The sequence below is a fragment of the Pelophylax lessonae genome, assembly GCF_965119305.1.
Source record: "Pelophylax lessonae genome assembly, chromosome: 2".
Classification (NCBI taxonomy): Eukaryota; Metazoa; Chordata; class Amphibia; order Anura; family Ranidae; genus Pelophylax; species Pelophylax lessonae.
The window spans coordinates 98,896,855-98,917,669 of NC_138769.1; the positions used below are offsets into that span (position 1 = coordinate 98,896,855).

At 42.6% G+C, this 20,815-nt stretch overlaps 1 protein-coding gene across 1 annotated transcript; it reads right to left on the reverse strand.

The window, feature by feature from the left end:
• Positions 1-4,958: 4,958 nt before the first annotated feature.
• On the reverse strand, positions 4,959-5,947 carry OLIG1 (oligodendrocyte transcription factor 1). The gene has a single exon (XM_082247357.1). The coding sequence runs from the start codon at positions 5,827-5,829 to the stop codon at positions 5,140-5,142; it is 690 nt and encodes a 229-aa protein (XP_082103483.1). The 5' UTR covers positions 5,830-5,947; the 3' UTR covers positions 4,959-5,139.
• Positions 5,948-20,815: the final 14,868 nt, after the last annotated feature.

The window sequence follows — 20,815 nt, forward strand, 5'->3', positions numbered from 1 at the left end:
TCAATAGAGGCCAATGCTGACCAATGCTAAGGATGATAGAAGTGTTCCCTCTGACTCCTCCATAGGTGCAGATATGAACATTGGCCCAATACAAACATGACATGGTTGTTACCAAGACTGTTCAAGGACTTTTACATGGATTGGTTAAGTCTGTAGACAGCTTACATGTATAATGAAGATATTACAATGAGTTGACATAACTATCATAAAATGCATGCTAATGCAACAACATAAAGACTTGACTGATGCAGTACCTGTCACCTAAACTAGATGGCAGCACATGGTTAAACCTTGACCCTTGTATAGATTTACAGTGAGTTGTAGACTCTTTTAGGGGAAGATGGACATATGGCTTCATTGTCATAAGATGTATCTATCTATTTGTCTGTCTATCTATCTATCTACCTGTCTGTCTGTCTGTCTATCTATCTATCTATTTATCTATCTACCTGTCTGTCTGTCTGTCTGTCTATCTATCTATCTATCTATCTATCTATCTATCTATCTATCTATCTATCTATCTATCTATCTATCTATCTATCTATCTATCTATCTATCTATCTATCTATCTATCTATCTATCTATCTATCTATCTATCTATCTATCTATCTATCTATCTATCTATCTATCTATCTATCTATCTATCTATCTATCTATCTATCTATCTATCTATCTATCTATCTATCTATCTATCTATCTATCTAGATGTGCCTTATTTTAAGAAATCTGCTTTGTTATCTGGATATAATTAGTAATTTCTGATTTATGGATTCCATTCAAAATGCTGACATTCCTTATAGCACACATGCGTATTGTAGTTGATCATTTTGGCATAAAGTATGTTTATTTGTATGAATAAATGACACAGAAAAGCAATGTTCATCTTAAAAAAAACTGCATTTATTTCATTACTAACAAAATATGAAATACCTAATATGATATTAAAAAACTTGAGTACATTCAAAAATACATCTAAATATGTTACATCCCAGCCATGTGCTGTTTTATGCCTTACATTTCTTTTGCATCTACTATATAAGTCAGACTCTCTGTTATGTAACTATATTTTTCTGTCTTCATTAGTGTAAACTTTTAAAAAGGAATCTGTAGGAAATATTAATATTTATTTTATGGATGGTCTAATATACGTATAGGTCTAAATACTTCCTAGAAGGGCAGTGCTGGTACAGCTGTCCTGTTACATCTCAGAGCTACATCTGCAGATAAGTGTCATGGTATGAAAATGCTGCTACAGGATTCAACAAGGTAGGAAAGATGCATCCAGTAAATGTTACATGAAGGTAAACAGAAGCCAGTCACTAAAAGTAATTTCATGGTAGTGATGGTGGAAACCCCCTTTAAATGAAACTGGCAGCTTTATCATATAACAGCTGCTAGCAAATAGCAAGGCGTACCTTTTATGAGTTCTGTTTTATGTATGCAGCATTACATAAGTACAGATATGCAGATCTGGTCTACAATATTATAGGTTAGCTAAAAGCCCCCCCAATGGGATGGAGTTGAAGGATGTTTAAAACCATTGTCAGATCTTTTTTGCCCATTCTAGGGAATAGAAATGTAGACATTTTCTGCAAAGTGATCTTTTCTTAGACAGTTGTCACCACAACGTGTGTCCCCGATAGAAGATTTCCCCTTTTTTCCTGTTCTGGTGACAACTCTAGATTTTTTTTTCTCTCACATCCCTAATTACATTGATCACCAGGACAAATCTAGAAAATGAACTGCTCAAGAACAAACAATAACCAAGGACAAAGACAGCAATACAACCTGACAGAGGTTCCAACCCCAACACTAAATTGATTCTGCCTCGTACACACGTACCGATCGTCAGCCGAACGATTGGCCGTCTTTTGTCCAGGGCTGTCGTGTCTGTTGAAAACTGCAAAAGACTGCACACAAATTTTGTCGGCCAACAACAGCCGACTGCAGAAGTGATGTCATGTGATGGTTAACTTTCCTTGTGTTTGTTCTTTTCTGAGCATGCCCAGTCTTGCAAATCTGCTGTCTGTCGGCCGAATTCTGTACTGACTGGCGAACAATCGGCCGTTCTGGTGTTGGCCAACAAAAATTTTAATGCCTGCACAACAGATTCTTTTCGGCCGAAAGTGCGCTGTCGGAAGCATCATACTAACAAGCCTACAATCGGCCGAATATTTACGGCCGACAATCGGTACGTGTGTACGGGCTTAAATCATTAATACTGATATTATTTTCCCTTGAAGTCATCTCAAAACTCATACTAAGCTGCTGTTATGGACCTCTTTCTGAAAATGCAAAATTGCTTGGCTGTCTCTGACTTTAACACGTTCAGAAGCTATTGTAAATAAAGAAAATTTGTATAAAAAAAAAATACACACAAGGGGTCTTCAAAAAGTTTATACACTATTTTATATTTAATAGAGTTTAAAAAGTGCGGAAACTTTTTGAAAAATCCTCATAAATGTGTGTGTGTGTCTATATATATATATATATATATATATATATAGAGTTTTATGGTTTGTGTATATATATATACATATAGTTTTATGGTTTTTTATGGTTTGATATCTATATTAGTTTTGACTAGCTGCTCAATTTTCCGTCTATTGAGAGGCGTGCAGTGATTTTTTTTTTTTTGTTAGTTGAGACACTAACCTGGATTAAGTCTGTGAATTTGTTCAGAACCAATAGAAATACTGAACCATACCATGACAGCCAGGAAAGACATGGCAGCCTGCAATAATCTTCAGTACAAGTCTCCCTTGGGTTCTGTATGACATTCCTGCAGAATTCTGACATTTAACATATAAAAATAGTTTATTCTTTGTGTTCTGTATAAAAGAAAAGATAAATGCAATTTTTTTAAGGCTTCATTCACACTTGTGCAACTTGTCATGCGACTTTGGACATCAAAGTCACATGACAAGTCGCACCCCATGTTTTCCAATGAGTACCGTTCATATCTATGAGACTAAAGGGCCATACACACTATAAGATTTTCTGAAGACTTTTTCCTTTAGACTTACCAAAACCATATAATATGAGGTCAAACCTAAACACTTTCAATTTGTATGCAAGCTGGCCGGCCCTTGCACTACATAGAAAAGGTAAATCTGAAGGAAATCTAATCACAAAAGTTGGATAGTGTGTATCCAGCTTTAAAGTCGCAGTGACATCAGAGTAGTTCATGCACTACTTTGGTCTGACTGTCATGCGACTTGAGGGACATAGACTTCACAAAGTCCCACAAAAGTCACACCTGAATGTTTTACATGCGACAGTTGTCCATTATCATTTGTCGAAGCTAAAGTCGCATCCAAGTTACGCCCTTCCAAAGATGCATCAAAGTTGCACTCCAAAGTTGTGCAGCTTTGGAGTCATACAAGTGTGAATGGAGCTTTATTACCAACTGCAAACTTGTGTTTCAAATAGCAACTGTCAGTAGAGGCAGCTCAAAGCTACATAATAATAGAGAATAAAGAGTGAAAAGTAGCATTGGGCACCAGATATTATTACATAGGTTAGGTCATGGCTGTTTGCTATTAGATTACCAGTTAAAGATAAAGGTGATTGTCTTTTTGCTGGTCATGGTGCTGGTTTGCTGGCCATATGTTGAAATAGGATATATTTAACAGATAACTTCCAGTCCATCAAGGAAAGAGCACTTGGACCAGCAGCAGTTTACTATGGCGACACAAACATTTCTGCTTCCGACATGGGGGGGGGGGGGGATTTACTAAAATTGGCACATACAGAATCTGGTGCAGCTGTACATAATAACTAATCATAGGCGTGCGCACAGGGTGTGCCAGGTGTGCCTGGGCACACCCTAATCACCCCATGTACATTAACATTATCACTTTTTGTGCTGGTAGGTAGAAGGGAAAAATCTCTCTCTTACTGATTCTGCCATAAGAGAAGTCTTTAGGCACTTGCCTTTCAATGTGTCGGCAGGGAGATAAATGTGCTGTGGTCATATATATGTAGACACACAAACACGTGTGTTTGAGCTTTGGGGTGCACACCCTAATTTATTAGGCTGCGCACGCCTATGTAACCAATCAGCTTCTAACTTCAGCTTGTCCATATCAATATAGTAAAAATAAATCACTCTGAGCTAAGTATTGAATAATTTATCTGCAAACTTAGACATAGAACAACTCCAACACTGCAGAACTTTCTGAAAAAAAAGTGTTGGAGATGAGAATCAAAGGCTCTAGAATGGGTGATTCTCAACAGCAGAATGCTCAGCAATGAAAGTGTGCATTTAAAAATTAAAATCACATTCAACAGGGTCACAGGCTGCTATGTATAACAGTGCGATTTACATGTGACAGGTCACCTTATGGAATTTTTTAAGATAATATTTTATCAAGAAAAAAAATCAAGGATTTCTGGGGTACCATACACAGGAGATAAGTGAGGAGATCTTTAGGAACAGCTCTGACACCATGTCTGAGGACTGTCTGTTCTTGGAGTGCCTACTGAGTTTTCAAGATCTAAGATCTACTTCTCACTCCAAAAGTGATCCTTTTGTATATAAAGCCCCGTACACACGCACAGATTGTTGGCCGTAAATTGTCAGCCAACGTCCGATCGGCCGATTGTCGGCTTGTTAGTATGATGATTCCGACAACCAACTGCGAATTTTCGGCCGAAAAAAATCTGGTGTGCAGGCTATAAAATTTTTGTTGGCCAACAACAGAATGGCCGATTGTTCCTCAGTCAGTACAGATTTCGGCAGACAAAAATCAGATGAGCAAGACTGGGCATGCTCAGAGAAGAAAAAACACAGGGAAAGTAAACCATCACATGACATCACTTCTGAAGTTGGTTTTTGTTGGCCAACAAAAGTCCAGTGCAAGTCTAGAGCACCTTTTAACCAACACAACAACACTGGACAAAAGACGGCCGATCGGTCGGCCAACAATCTGTGCGTGTGAACGAGGCTTAAGATTACTTTTGCTGATCCCACCACTATAGCTGCTCTTATTACCCATTCTTTATTATAAGATTATAGGCAGGGATGATCTTTGTTGATTTGGTTGCAGACTTGGCAGAGTTTGTGGCGAGCATTGGTCTATCTTTAATGTCCATTAATAGTCCTTCAAAAGTTTCTTGGCCTTCATGGGTTTTTGACTATTTGGGCAGCTGTACGGCTTTCATGTTGAGGTTGGTGGGAACAAAGTGAGTGAACCTGCAGACAGAACAGGCACAAACGCTGCTCCCTCCTGGGATGGTAAAGGCCGAGCATGGCTGCTCCTCCACCGACAAGGAGTGCATTTTGCCCGAGCACTGAGTCTCTCCATTGCTGCCAGTGCCAGGTGCCAGAAACACAGACCCTGGAGCTGCAAAGAGTGGCAGACCAGCAAGAAGCAACCTGGGAGCTGGGCCACTCATGTCCCCAATTATTCTACGTAATTCTTGAAGGGAACTTCCAAGAAGCAGTATGTAATTCCTGGCCAGCAAGAGGGTGGCAATCTTGGACAACTTCCTACCCGGTGAGCTCTGGCAGTGGGTGGCAGAGTATGGCATGATGACTTCTCTTAGGGCGTCCATTGCCAAGTTAAGATCTTGCATCCTCTTCCTCTCCCGGCTGTTTATCTTCTTCCTCAACTGCTGCTGCTCCTCTCTCAGGTCTCTACTGTGTCGTCCACACCTGTGCGTGGCAAAAGCGGACACCAGCTTGTCTTTTCCTTCCCCGATGTTCAGAAGGGAGGTTGGATGTCGGCACACAGCACCAAGCTCCTGGCTCTTTCCACTTGACAGGTCACTGGGACAATGTCTTATCATCTTCTCTCTGCTCTGTATAATTCTGCAGATCTGCATAGTCCTCAGCCAGAACTTTGCCAGTGAGCTCAGCGATGCCTAGGAAAGCATTTTTTTTTTTCAGGGCTCTAGCTTTGGAATTCAGCAGGATGCAGACGGGCAAGCTATTGTGTTAACCAGTCACTTGACTGCACGTTCCTCTCAATTTCCCATTCATAAACTAATGTGTGAGACAGCCCATTCCAGAGTCAAACAGAGCGAGAACTTTCATTGGCTGCCACATTCAGACTTTGGACTGAAATCCTCGAAGCCGCACAGCCATGACTACAGCCTTTCACTGTATTAGACTAAGAGAATTGTATACAAAAATATTCTGTGAGTAGGGGTGTTTTCTCTGAATGCAGTTGGCATGTGTTCAAGATCATAAGTTGGGCCCCATAAACAAGGGAGAGCCATTCCACACTCCAGCCACCTACATGTGGACATTTTTTTAACATGCAAAAAATTTGTTTTGAGATAAAGCGGCACATGAAGAGCCCTGTGCTAAATGCCCCCGGTGCAAGAAATCATGAAGGGCCCCCCTGCACACTGGGGTCCTTTTGACACTGTAAACATAACACAAAAAAAAGAGGGTGCACCAGCCTAGCGCATTATCCTCAGTAGGCTTTAATTAATAAATAGTTAAAAAATGTCTACTCACAAACAAGTGATGTAAACCAGCATATCAAATCCGACTGACAACGTCCATAATGTTGGAGTCCACTGTCTAAGTCAAGGAAATCCTCTGACGCGTTTGGAGGCAGTACCTCTTCCTGAGAGTCTCAACAGACTTGTCATGTGACTTTGATGCCCAAAGTCGCATGACAAGTTGACAAGTGTGAATGAAGCCTTAAAAAATTGCATTGATCTTTTCTTTTATACAGAACACAAAGAATAAACTATTTTTATATGTTAAATGTCTGAATTCTGCAGGACTGTCATACAGATCCCAAGGGAGACTTGTACTGAAGATCATTGCAGGCTGCCATGTCTTTCCTGGCTGTCATGGTATGGTTCAGTATTTCTATTGGTATTTCTATTGGTTCTGAACAGAGTCGGGACAAGGAGCTTCATACATAAGGCCCTGATCCTCCCGGCCCCATCAACTGTTATAAATGCAAGTGCAATACCATTTATCCCACACAAACTAGCCACAAGTCTCCACCTCATTGAGCCACCTGTCCCAGATCTTGTAAAATGTATGTGGGTAACCTCTGTGAATACACATAAACCTTTTATTTTTAAAGTGTGGTTAATCTCAGCCATCCATTCCTCGAATCGGGGAGGCTGGGTGCGCATCCATCTTGGCAATACGTTTTCTCGTTGTGAGGGTTTCATGATATTAGGAAGGTTCTGGTGGATCTATCTAAATCTGAGTCTGGAAAGATACCTAGCAGGCAGGGCTTGGGGTGCAGTGTCATGGGGGAGCCCATAGTGTCGTGCAGGAATTTAACTACTGGTTCCCAGAAACCCTGTACATGGGGGCATTGCCAAATGATATGATGAAAGGTGTCGGGAGTAACCCCTCATATAGTACACAACCCTGTAAGTTGTGGTCTATACTATACCTGGCCTGGCGAATCGGTGTAATATAAGAGCAATGAAGAATATACAGTTGGGTAAGACAGTCCGAAAGTTTGGGGGATACCGTTTTACAAGCATCTAGCGCCTCCCCCCATTCCTCATCCTCCATATCCCCTACATCCCTTTCCCAGCGGGGTTTAAGTGCGTATGCACCGGCAGTCAAGGGGAGTACATGTAACGCAGCGTAGAACATGGATATCAATCCCCTGGCTTCAGTTCCCTTGAGCACCTCAAGTACAGACACAGCTTCCAGTCAAGGAGGAGTCCCAACGAACTGAGCCCGAAAGGCATGTTGTACCTGGAGATATCTGAAAAGCATATGGTCCGGTAGGCTAAACTCCTCTCTCAAATGACCTAAGGCTACTGTCCGATAGGATGTGGGAGAGATAATAGATACACCTGGCGCTCCACGCATGTGAATCCGGTACTATATCAAATTCTGCAAAGGAGGCATTATGCCACAGCAGAGTCATCATATGAACACAGGGTACATCCAATTTATCTGATACCACATCCCATATATCATATCCATATAGTGGTACAATAGAGAGTTCTGATCGCCTACAGTCTCTGCCCCACGCAGTCCCCCAAGAATAGCATTTAGGGGGTCGACCATAGCATGAGACCAGGAGGGGCATATTAATGTAAGAAACCTGTGGCAATCCCCCTTGTCTATGTGGAATAGTTGAGCTAACTGAGCTGCCAAATAATACAGGCTAAAGTCTGGCGCCTCCCAGGTCCGGTGGGTTCCATATGACATTTTTAACACTTTCTTTTTTAAAAACAGAGCTTTCGTTTGGAGGTATTTAATCACCACTGGGATTTTTATTTTTTGCTAAACAAACAAAAAAAATATATATATTTTTTAAAAAAAAAGTTTCTTAGTTTTCTTAGTTTCTGTTATAAAATTTTGCAAATACAGTAGGTATTTTTTCTCCTTCACTGATGTGCGCTAATGAGGCTGCACTGATGGGCAATGATGAGTCGGAACTGATGGGCACTGATGAGGCAGAACTGATGGACACTGATAAGGCGGCACTGATGAGACTGCAGTAATATGCAGCACTGATAGGCACTGATAGGGGGCACTGAAGGCAACCTTGATGGACACTGATAGGCGGCACTGAAGGCGACACTGATGGAAACTGAAGGTGGCACTGATAGACACTTATAGGCAACACTGATGGACACTGATGGACACTGAAGGCGGCACTGATAGGCGGCACTGACGGCGGCACGGATGAACAATGAAGGCGACACTGATGGACACTGATAGGCGGCACGGACAGGCAGCACTGATGGACATTGATAGGCAGCACTGATGAGGAGGGACTGATAGGTGGCACTGATAGGCAACACTGATGGGCACTGATAGGCAGCACTAAATGCATGCTAATATTCTGCTAGCTTTACTTACTGCAGCTTTGCATTGCATGCCATTGCTGAGCCTGCCATCTACTAGAACCCCAGATAATTTTCCATCCCTGAATCCACTAGAGATTCTCCCCCTAGTGAGTAACTTGGGTTCATTTCTTAGTCCACAAGTGTTACTTTACATTTTTCAACATTAAACCTAATTTGTCAAGTGTTGCAACATGACAGAGAGTGGGAGCTCAGAGATGGAGCCAGTCTGACGGTGAATTCCAGATGGGTTCTTTCTGTGACAGAAGATCCATCATCCTGTTGGTCCTGGGTAACGTGCTTCATTGGGTGCTTTGATGCCAGCAGCCAAGTGGCAGCCAACTTCTAGCAGCCAACAATGTGGAGAGGACTAGAGAGGGACCGGCTGCACTGTTGACTGCAGGGGAAAGGCACAGAGAGCACTGGCAGCCCCTAATGACCCTCTTCCTCAATGTGTGTAGTTGGTGGGTGCACAATGGGCCCTAACCCCTCGGGTCTGTACCACCAGCTTACACTGTACACATCGAGGACATGCCACTGTCTATGGTACTATACATTTTGGTTATCAGGTTATTCAACAGCTTTGAGATCAATCAGTTGTATGTGAAAACATGTTCTAAAGATCTTACAGGTTACAGGGAGCAGTCATGTCATGTTAGGCACAGAAGACTGAACAGTTAAAGAGACCCTGTCAATGTCTCAAAAATGTATATCTGAACGTCCTTGCAAGAGAAGAGCCATAGGTCCTTATCCTCATACTTGTTTTTTTGCCAATGACTCAAAGCATTGCTAGAAGATGGCCAGCATGACAGCCAGGCCAATGCCACTTTTAGAGGTAGAGAGGTTGGCTATGGCAGCTTGTGTTTTTCTGTAATGATATGTAACACTGCCCCCTAGGGAGCTGCTGAGATTGGATTCCCCTGGGTTAACCATAGCAACAGTCTGTAAAACTTATCACTTTATCATTTGGCTCAGGCAATGAAAAGTCCAGGGGATTTGGTTTTTGTGTTTTATTTTAGAACTTGGATGGGAGAAGGGATGAGTGGGATACTCCAACTTGAACTATGCACAATTTCTGAGGACAACTAACTGTAATGTGTGCCGCTGCTTCACCGTGCCACTAAAGTGAAGTAGAAGATATGTTCCTGAATGTATTCCTCTTCATGGTCCTAACTTGGCACCCTCTTTCTTACTTCCCGTGCATGCTAGCCCCTTGTCCACTGACTCTCCACTGGAGTGGTCCCCTTCCTGGGCAGACCCCTGGCAAGCTTCCCGGTACTCACGGACTCTGTTTTTCCCTGGGTTTCTCTGCCTTCAGCTCCGCTTTTCAGTATCCTGGACCTGCTGGCTCAGCATCACACACTTGGTCCACTAGGCCGACTGCCTGTGACCAGGAGGAGAGACAGACGTCACCCTTCTCCTGGGACTCGGCTTTCCGCCCAGAAACGCCCTGTCACATGCGCCCCTGGCTTTGCTTTTATAGCCTATCCCAGAATGCACCACTCTCTGTGCAAACCCATTGGGACGGCTACAAAAGCTTGTGTGTCACTGGCTGGGTTTCCTCCACTGTCCAGCAGGCTCCCCTTTGGATACAGTGGGGACATTCCCTCAGACCAGATAAATCACACATGAACACATGCAACAGGCAAAACTAACAATCAGGCTCCCCTGATAAGCAGGCAGAACAAATTATGCTTTTACCTAGCACCTACCTAGGAGGGTGCTACAGATAAGTTGCATTTAAAGCCTAACTTTAGGTTTTATGTGCCCCTCCCTGTCCCATTCTTCTGAAAATACCCTAATTGCTGGAAAATAAGCAGGGTTCTTTTCCTCCTCTTCTGGCTTCTACTCTTACCTGGCAGTGTTCATGTAACCCCAGGGTACCTAATATTGCACCAGCAAGGGATATGCCATGACAGCCTGGGCATATAGGAACTGGGTATAATTCAACCTGGAAGAGGAGTGGCCATGACAGGACAAAGTGAAGAGCAGTGGTGTATTTAGGTTTTGTGCCGCCCTAGGCCTGACTAAACTTGTGCAGCCCCCAATTTAAATATGACCCACCTCTTCCTGTAAAGGCCACACCCCTTCCTGGTTATGACCCGCCCTGTCATCTGTAAACCACAGACAACAACCAGTCTATCAGTGCCCATCAGTCCAGCCTCATCAGTGCCGCCTTATCAGTGCCCATCAGTGCAGCCTCATTACTGCCCATCAGTGCAGCCTCATCAGTGTGGCCTCATCAGTAAAGCCCGATCAGTGGCCACCAGTGCAGTCTATCAGTGCCTATTAATGCAGCCTATCAGTGAAGCTTACCAGTGGCCATCAGTGAAGCCTATTAGTGCCCATCAGTACCAGCAGGTAGCAGTGTGACCGCTTTATGGGGGTGCCAGACTGATTTGCCCCATAGGACTGGCACTATACTAAAAGTGTAGTGCAAGCCGGTGGGGACCCTTTTCGTGCGGAAGCCAGGAGGAGTCTGTTTTTTTTTCCATGTGGGGTGCAGCTTTTTTGCTGCCCCCCTACAAAGTGCTGCCCTAGGCCTGGGCCTTGTTGGCCTAGGCCAAGATACAGCACTGGTGAAGAGTCTCCAGTGGACAGAGACCCAGTGAGAAGGTGAGTATTGCAGCAAAAGATACATTTTATTCCTCCCTACAGGTATTTGGGAACTAAATACTGATATTCATCGATTTTTTTTATCTGAAATTGGGATTCAATGAGTTAATGGCTCAAAACAATTATTCAGATTAGATGTTCTGAATTCTTTGGCTGCATGCTTGTTTTGCGTAGGTGACTTAAAGGGATTATAAAGTCTCAAAGTTTTTTTACCTTAATGCATTCTGTGTGTTAGGGGAAAAAAACCTTCTTTGCTGCAGCGCCCCTCTAGACCTTTCACTTTCTCTTACCTGAGCCCATTCGTTGCAGCACCATGCACCAGCCCAGCGGCTCCAGCCACTGGCTCTCAGATTCGTAGCAGCAGGAGCCACTGGCACCCGCTGCTGTCAATCAAATCCAGTGACACGGAAGCGGGGGGCCGAGTCCCGCTGTCTGTGTCAATGAAAGCAGCTTTTCTGGGGGCACCTGATGAAGAGAAGGCCTAGGGCTGCTCTGTGCAAAACTCTTGCACAGAGCAAGTAAGTATAACAAGTTTGTTATTTTTATTTTAAATAATCCGAACCTTTACAACCCCTTTAATAGATAGTGAAAAAAGAAATCCACTTTTAAAAACATTTTTTAATCTTACAGCTGAAAAATTAAAATGCCCTGTGAGTGGGACATACAATCAACGTATGCTCTCTCCCAGTACTTAGAAGCATTGTTTCCATATTACTGTATCTGTTGTTGTGGGCCTTGACCCTTATGCATTCGCTAATAACTTTGGCAAAAGTACCCATGAACTGAAGACAGCCCAGGACCCATTGTACAGTAAGTGCCCGTTCACATACGAGCGACGCTACTTCGCACCGCGACCTCGGAGCGGCCGCCACGGACTTCATAACATTGAAGTCTATGGCGGTCGCCTCCTGGTCGCCCCAAAGAAGCTCCAGACCCTTTTTCTAAGTCGGAGCGACTTGTGTCGCTCCTATTAGAACGGGTCCGCAGCTTCCCTATGGGAGGCGACCTACGGCGACCTGTGAGGCGACCAGGTCGCCTCACAGGTCGCCCTAGTGTGAACCGGGACTTAATCAACTATTGCCTGTGAGCAATCACAACACTGAAAAACAGAATAAAGGTTCATGCTATTTATGTGTTCAGCTGGTTAGTTGTATTTTAAACAGACCCCATTAGTCTTGCATTAAAATTGTACCTAAAGGTCCCTACAAGAGAAGAGCCTTTATACTCACCTCTGATGGCCTGTGTCTCCTACCTCCTATTCAATACTCCCAAAATTGTCAGATGACGGTGTCCTCCCCCCCAGAGTGCTGTGGCTTCCTCCAACCCCTATGTCACTACAGGACTCTCACTAGTAATGAAGTAAGGGTCTAGGGATGGAGCCACATAATGCAGCAGGGGGACTCACAGTATTACATTAAAAAGGAAATCAAGCTTCCTCTGTAACTTGTACCTATAGGTAAGCCTCTGATAAGGCTTACCTATAGCTACAGTAAATATCTCCTAGACATGAGAAACGAAATGTGTTCGGTAGTACCCTGCGAAGCCTCCATCCCTATTGTACATACAACTGCAGCGTTTTGCCCATTGGGACTTTAGATGAAGCGCCACACAACCAGTAATAAAAACATAGTACAAGTTTATTGAGTATATGCAAGAAATAAAACTGGGAAAATGTGTCATAATGCAAAACAGCTGGACGAAGTTTACAAATCCATTACATTGGTACATACAGTATTTAAATAGTACATAGTAAATGTGTCATGGCATCTGTGCTGAACTGACGCGTTTCGTAAGTTCAGTCTCACTCTTCAGAGGTTGGTGCAAAGACATAATCTATAAAGTAAAATTATTAAAAAATTATAACATAGTAATGAACATGGAAATGTATCAGGTAGATTGGAATGTGGGAATCAGACTAAGGGATCCATACTCATAAAAATGCAGGATGCGTCATGCCAAAATCGCACCGGCAGCCACCTGAGAGCTGTGGGTAAAGGTTCCAAAATGGGCCAGCAGCGCAAAACAGGACAGATGGAAAAATGGACAAACAGAACTGTCCAACATAACCTGCCAGGATGGTGGCTAGAAAAAAAAAAAGTGTAAATGGTTGGTGATGTGCACAATTCAAAATAAATAAAATGAAAAATGATGGAAAGGTAAAAAATCTGTAAAAACATGCATGCACCGTATAGGAGATATTTACTTTGCATGCAGCCAGTGACATCACTGGTGCATGCGCTCTGAGGGAACGGCCACCCGTGCTGTTCCTTCAGAGTTCTGTGCTGTGAACGGCGGCTCCTGTGTGCCATGACTTCATCGCGGCTCCGGCCAATCAGATGGCTGGAGGACACGAACCCCAGAAGAAAGAGGGGTGAACATGTTGGGCGTGTCAGCGGTGTGCGGTCGCCGCTGCAGGGGCTTCGTTCTAAGGTAAGTATTTTTTTTAATGAGCTAGTATGCGATGCCTTTGTCTTTCAATTTCTATTTTTTTTATTTATTATTTATTTATTTTTTTTTGGAGGTTTACGACCCCTTTAAGAGTTTATGAGATTGCTTGAATGGGCTTTTTGTTCATTCAAATGGGTTTTGCATTCCCCTGCAGGTTTATGGTCAAATGCAGGTCAAAAGTAGGTCAACTGCACCTGCCAATGAATTCTGGATGATCTCAGATGCATCTCCAATTTACCAGAGAGGTAAGTCGTCTGACTTTCCTGATCTGCAGACTTGATCTTGATCAATGAGTCATAAAGTATTGAAGCTATCATAACAAGCAGACTTCTAGAATTTTCCAAAAAAGGTTTGCAATGGCAGCCCCATATTTCTTTCACAACAAGTTTACATTAAAGGCCAACCCCATGAAAAAGTTTTACAAATTAAAAAAGCCCCCCTGCAGGAATTAAAAACAAAAGAGCAGCTCAAACTACCATATTCTCCTTTAATCTGTTGCTAGAACATCTTTTTTTTTACAAACCAGTGGCCAAAATCAATGCTCTTTGCTCACTCTGCCCCTAAAAAAGTGTCACTAAATCCACAACAAAAAAACAGTCTGTATATGCAGTAAAGCATGCTTGTTATACTCACTGTGGAACCTAAGGGGTTAATCCTCTGCATTGTGTAAAAAGGCCCTTTGATCCTGTCTTCTCTGATCCTCCCCTTCTTCTACTGTCCCCAATCCATCTCTTGATAGAACTGAGCCTTGGGTGAAGCTGCACATGCTCAGTTTGGTGTTTAATGCTAGAGAGTTTTTTCTTTCTTGGAGTGCATGTGATCAGCACAGGGCCAATCAGCACTGTCCAGAAAGAGGGTCAGGGGTCCTACAGCCTCATAGAACAATGAGGGGATAAGAAAAACTCTTCCTACAAGCTTTAACCAGACACTGATATAAGTCATAAGACCTCTATATGCTGCTAATGAATAAAGTTATTCAGCAGTAGGGATGATCGAACGGTTTGGGTCGACCATCGGTTCGACCCGAATATTGACTGTTTGAGGTTCGGCCAAATTTAGAACTTTTTGCTGAAAAAGTTCGGAATTCGGCAACCAGAACCGACCAAAATGCAACGCGACAGGAAATGGGCTTTAAAAGCCCATGATTGGACCAGGACCATCAGTAAAAGCCAATTGAGGGGGCAGGAGAATGCTAGGAATGTGATTGGAGTGACTAGGGGGTCCAGAGGCCAATCATTACTGAATACGCCCCCAGTATATAAGATAGCCCTCCGCCAAATTCCTAGCATTTTAATACAGGGACACGGAAGAGAGTAGAAGCAGTTCTGTTACTTCTGCTTCAAAAGTGTCATTTAGCAATTATTAGTGTGAGGAAAGGGATATCTAGTGTAGTTAGGGTGCTATTTTCCACTATAGTTAGCTTCAAAAATCAAGTTTCTGTAGGGAAAGTGTTAAGTGCCAGGGTGACCGTAGTGTAGTGTAGGGTGAACTGACACTGACTGCTATGGCATGGGGACCAAACCCTTGCATTTCAGGGTGACCGCTATAGAGAAAAGATTGTTTCTCTTATGTGACTTACAGAGCAGCGATATGGCTTCTCGCCGGTCAGCCTGCTTTTTGCTGCAGGCGTTTATAGGGCTTTTTTGAGGACATGATTGGAGTCAGGCATGACATCTGAACTTGTGTATAGGGGTATATATACACACACATGTATGTATATATACACCTACACATAAAGAAAATAATATTGCTGCGCCAAGTCTTTCATTGGAGATAAATAAATAAATATGTTTGGTGTACAAAATGTTATCACAATACAGTAAAACCTTGGATTGCGAGCATAATTCGTTCTGGAAACATGCTTGTAATCCAAAGCACTCTTATATCAAAGCAAATTTCCCCATAAGAAATAATGGAAATTAGGATGATTCGTTCCACAAGTCCTTCAGTTTATAGTCTATATACAAAGATTATAGCAATGTGATAGGTTGTGTAACCATAAAATGTCCATCCACAATATGCAGCCTTCCCAAGGGGATTTGAAGCAAAATCTAGCAGAGCTACAGAATATAAGAGAGATGAGAGGCGCCTCTAAGTGTAGCAATATGATTACATTTAATGAAGGTTCAACATTTAGCAACTCACATGGTTGATGATTAAAATAGGCACACCTAACATTGCAGGCATCCGGGGTAAAGCTGTCCACATAGACCATCTTCTGAACCACCGGCTCTCACCACTGTCAGTCTGCAATCGTGACCGGGAAGAATAGCCTGCAGTAGAGTGATCTGAAAGTGAGGCTTTGAATCACTCGTGGAGTGCAGCGGGGAAGGGATGATGAAGATGGCTGTGCAGAGGATGGTCTATGTGGACAGCTTTACCCCAGATGCCTGCACACTTAGATGTGCCTGTTTTAATCATCCACCATGTGAGTTGCTAAATATTGAACCTTCATTAAATGTAACCATATTGCTACACTTTAGAGACTCCTCTTTTCTTTTTTATACATGACGCTACTTGTATATCAAGACATCGCTTGTATATCAAGTCAAAATTTATTTTAAAAATTTGCTTGTCTTGCAAAGCGCTCTCAAACCAAGTTACTCTCAAACCAAGGTTTTACTGTAACTCTAAATCAGTCCAACTGTGATACTAAAGTGATAAATCAATTTCTGAGCCGTGATTATAAAATCAATAATATTAATAGTCCCAATCCTCAGTGAAAATAGTGACTGAAAGAAAATCAAAAAATCTTCATCCACAAACGTGATCAAAAGTGCTGCATGCTTCACTCCCGGTGCTCCTAGTGACTAGTGACAGATTAGCAGCTCACCTTAGGAACAGACTCCTGAGAGTCAAAACACACTCTGGGATAATCACTGCAGTCTGGTTTGCCTTCCCATCACCGCCTCCTGATAGTCCCTCCAGGTTTATATGGCATTGGTGTGGAAAAATAAAAGCAAGATCTAGTGCTCTCTGATTTTAAGGCTATTTATTAAATCATAAATGGTGAAATCGCACTTACATTTCAAAGCACTTCAGCAGTGCGGACTTATCATAGCATCAAACGCTGCCTGTGGTCTCCGGGAATCGACGTGATGACGTGCAGGCTCCTCCCCCGGATTCACGTCGATTCCCGGAGACCACAGGCAGCGTTTGATGCTATGATAAGTCCGCACTGCTGAAGTGCTTTGAAATGTAAGTGCAATTTCACCATTTATGATTTAATAAATAGCCTTAAAATCAGAGAGCACTAGATCTTGCTTTTATTTTTCCACACCGATGCCATATAAACCTGGAGGGACTATCAGGAGGCGGTGATGGGAAGGCAAACCAGACTGCAGTGATTATCCCAGAGTGTGTATTGACTCTCAGGAGTCTGTTCCTAAGGTGAGCTGCTAATCTGTCACTAGTCACTAGGAGCACCGGGAGTGAAGCATGCAGCACTTTTGATCACGTTTGTGGATGAAGATTTTTTGATTTTCTTTCAGTCACTATTTTCACTGAGGATTGGGACTATTAATATTATTGATTTTATAATCACGGCTCAGAAATTGATTTATCACTTTAGTATCACAGTTGGACTGATTTAGAGTTATTGTGATAACATTTTGTACACCAAACATATTTATTTATTTATTTATCTCCAATGAAAGACTTGGCGCAGCAATATTATTTTCTTTAAGTTTTCACAGGTGTTTTTGTGTTTGGCACTGATTGTTTGCAGCCTTGTGCACAAGAATTTTGATTGATTCTTTTTTTCTGTTTAATGTGGGCTTGCGCTGATTATTTTTGATTTATATACACCTACACATATATAGGTGTGAAAAGAGCAGAACACTATGCTTGCGCTAATGAAATAATTAACAGGCATATGGCTCCGCTCCTATCACACCTATATGTGTGTATGTGTATAATACATATAAGTGTGTGTGTATATATACCCCTATACACAAGTTCAGATGTCATGCCTGACTCCAAAGACCCCAAAAAAATACCCCAAAAAAAGCCTGCAATAACACACCTGGGCGTTTTTTTTTTTTTGGCGCAGGCGTTTTTTTGGGCATTTTTTGGGGGGTCTTTGGAGGCAGGCATGACATCTGAACTTGTGTATAGGGGTATATTTACACACACACTTATATGTATTATACACATACACATATATAGGTGTGATAGGAGCGAAGCCATATGCCTGTTAATTATTTCATTAGCGCAAGCATAGTGTTCTGCTCTTTTCACACCTATATATGTGTAGGTGTATATATACATACATGTGTGTGTATATATACCCCTATACACAAGTTCAGATGTCATGCCTGACTCCAAAGACCCCAAAAAAATGCCCAAAAAAAACGCCTGCAATAACACACCTGGGCGGTTTTTTTTTTTTGGTGCAGGCGTTTTTTTGGGCATTTTTTGGGGGTCTTTGGAGTCAGGCATGACATCTGAACTTGTGTATAGGGGTGTATATATACACACACATGTATGTATATATACACCTACACATATATAGGTGTGAAAAGAGCAGAACACTATGCTTGCGCTAATGAAATAATTAACAGGCATATACCCGAAGGGTGAACAAATAAAAAAAAGGAGTGAGCAAATAAAAAAATGAAGAACTTTACTATTTCAACCAGTTTAAATGCACCTCTTTTCTTGTTCCATGAACTGAATTTTGCAATAGGCAGTAGGAATGAGCCGAGCACATCTGGGTTTAGTTTGAGGCAACTTCAGTGAATATTACTGAAGTTCGGGTGTCAACTCAGGGTCAGGAATGACACTTTAGAAGACTTTTTTATTTGGTTCTCTACTAATAAGTAAATTAAAGATAAAGTGTCCTGCTAACATAAAAATTTCATATTTTATTTGTAATTATATTGAGCTGAGCAAGTACAAATTTGTGTGAAGCACTGTCCCCCTTGGGGGTTGCTTGAAATTCATGTTCCTCTGTGCAGCCTTGACCCTGTGAACTTTCCAACCCTCCTGACAGTCTAAGTTCAGACATGTTGTGTACACACTGACACAATCTAAATGACTTTAGCTCTTTCAACTTTACTTGAACAAGAGAAAAGACTCAAAGGGTATTGGTCAGCAGAGTCCTGTATAGACTGCCAAGACTAGGTTAAAATAGTTCTCAAGACAATTATATAGCTATCAGAAATAACAGTGAAATGATATCAATGTGCACAATAACAGACTGAATGAATAGATTCCTCAAAGAAAAGAGCTATTAAATGCTGTAGATATCACTACTACTAACGGGGAACCCCAGGTAGGCCTATAATACCTTTGATCCTAATGAGAGATGAGGTAATATAGGTATTAGTGACATGCCCCCCCCCCTCCCAAGAGCAGTAGAACAACAATGTTCAGAATTCAAGGCCTTGCAATGATCTTCACTGGCAGTTGGAGCTCAAAGAGTAAGGATCCCTAAGTGTGGCACAATGGTGAATAGTCAAGGCAAGCGATTATTTCTGACTATTAGCAAGACTTTCAGCAATCCTAGAATAGGGTGTCTGTATACAGTGTTCACAGTGATATGATAGTGGCTGGTGGCTGGATGTTGGGCAGGTGCCCTCCCACCAATCCTGGGAGCTTTGGTAACTTCCTGACGAACGATCCAAGTGGCTTGTTCTTACCGGAGGCGGGCTGAGATGGTGATTAGTCTGCTGAATCAGCGAGTCATCTGACTTTAATGCTTTCAGTGATGCTGCTGGGGGCGCCCTTTGTGTAGCGTGCAACATCTGACCCGCTGAGGCTGGAACTGCAGAAGGCTGTGCACCACGTAGTAGGCCGCAGTCCTCTCACACAGCGGCGAGAGGATGTTCACTCGGGATGAAAGAGAGCGTTGGTCTGCCCAGCAGATTACTTTATAGTCTCTCCCATAATTCTCCCCTGGAGCAAATGGCGTGCTGGGAGGTGTAGTTCATGGACAGTTCTGCAGTTTAGCGATGTCTGTTCAGAAGACTACAATTCCCACAATGCTCTCCTCTAGGCTCAGAAGTGTGGTGAAAGTAATCTGCGCCCAGCACTAGGGAGATGCAGAGATAGTCTGGGACAATTGAAGGCAAGCCTGCAATGTCAGATAACCGTAGTTTGCTCCCTGCTACATGTGAATTTTAATAATCAAATTGTTTTCAGAGCTGTCCCAAGCAAAAACTGATCCTCTTCCAGGCAGGATGATGACCAGCATCATTCCACCCTTACAATCATGGATTCATACCATGAAGATGCATCATCACACTGACCTCTGCTTTTGAGAATGCTGCAAAAAGCAGAGCTCATACGGTGAGAGTTGATGCCCTTTAATGGCTGTAGGCCAACCTGTTGCACCAGGCCTCACACAAGAAGAAAAACATCCTTTTTCCCACCAGTGACACCTGTCCTGGAACTGACTTCAAAGCTATTTTGAGGGAGATAGCATAGAACTCTGATCTTCTCCTACCAGTTCTTTAACATACAGTACATTATACTTTACTCTTCAGACTGAAGGCATGGAGGGAAACAGCTTTATAATTCACAAGGCCTTACACACTCCTGGTCCAGGCCCAGTCCATAGGAGAGTTCTACTATGCAACGGGCCTTATCTCTGGGTCCCTGCTGCCAGAAGGGTAGACCATACAGCCATTAATTCACCCATCTGAAATAACTTCTGTCATCACCAGCCACCACCATCTCCTCTCTTGAACTGGTTGCTTCTCCTTCTTTTCCCTGCTCACTCTTCATTACTCAGAACGCTCACATATAAGGAGATGCTTTGTTCCCGTCCCCATACACTGTAGAATTTCACTCATTAGTTATCTCTAGTAATTAGACCAGATGATTTACTTAACCACCAACTCCTTTTATTGAGTAAAGATGTGGCAATATGACTTCTTCTATATGGTTCCATTCAGCAATCACAAGGCAGTGCAACAGGTATGTTATGTATGTAGCACCCTCCTAGTTGCTAGAG

Bases quoted from the DNA above. Each gene is read 5' to 3' on its own strand.
- OLIG1 (XM_082247357.1), bottom strand. From the start codon at position 5,829: ATGCAGATCTGCAGAATTATACAGAGCAGAGAGAAGATGATAAGACAT.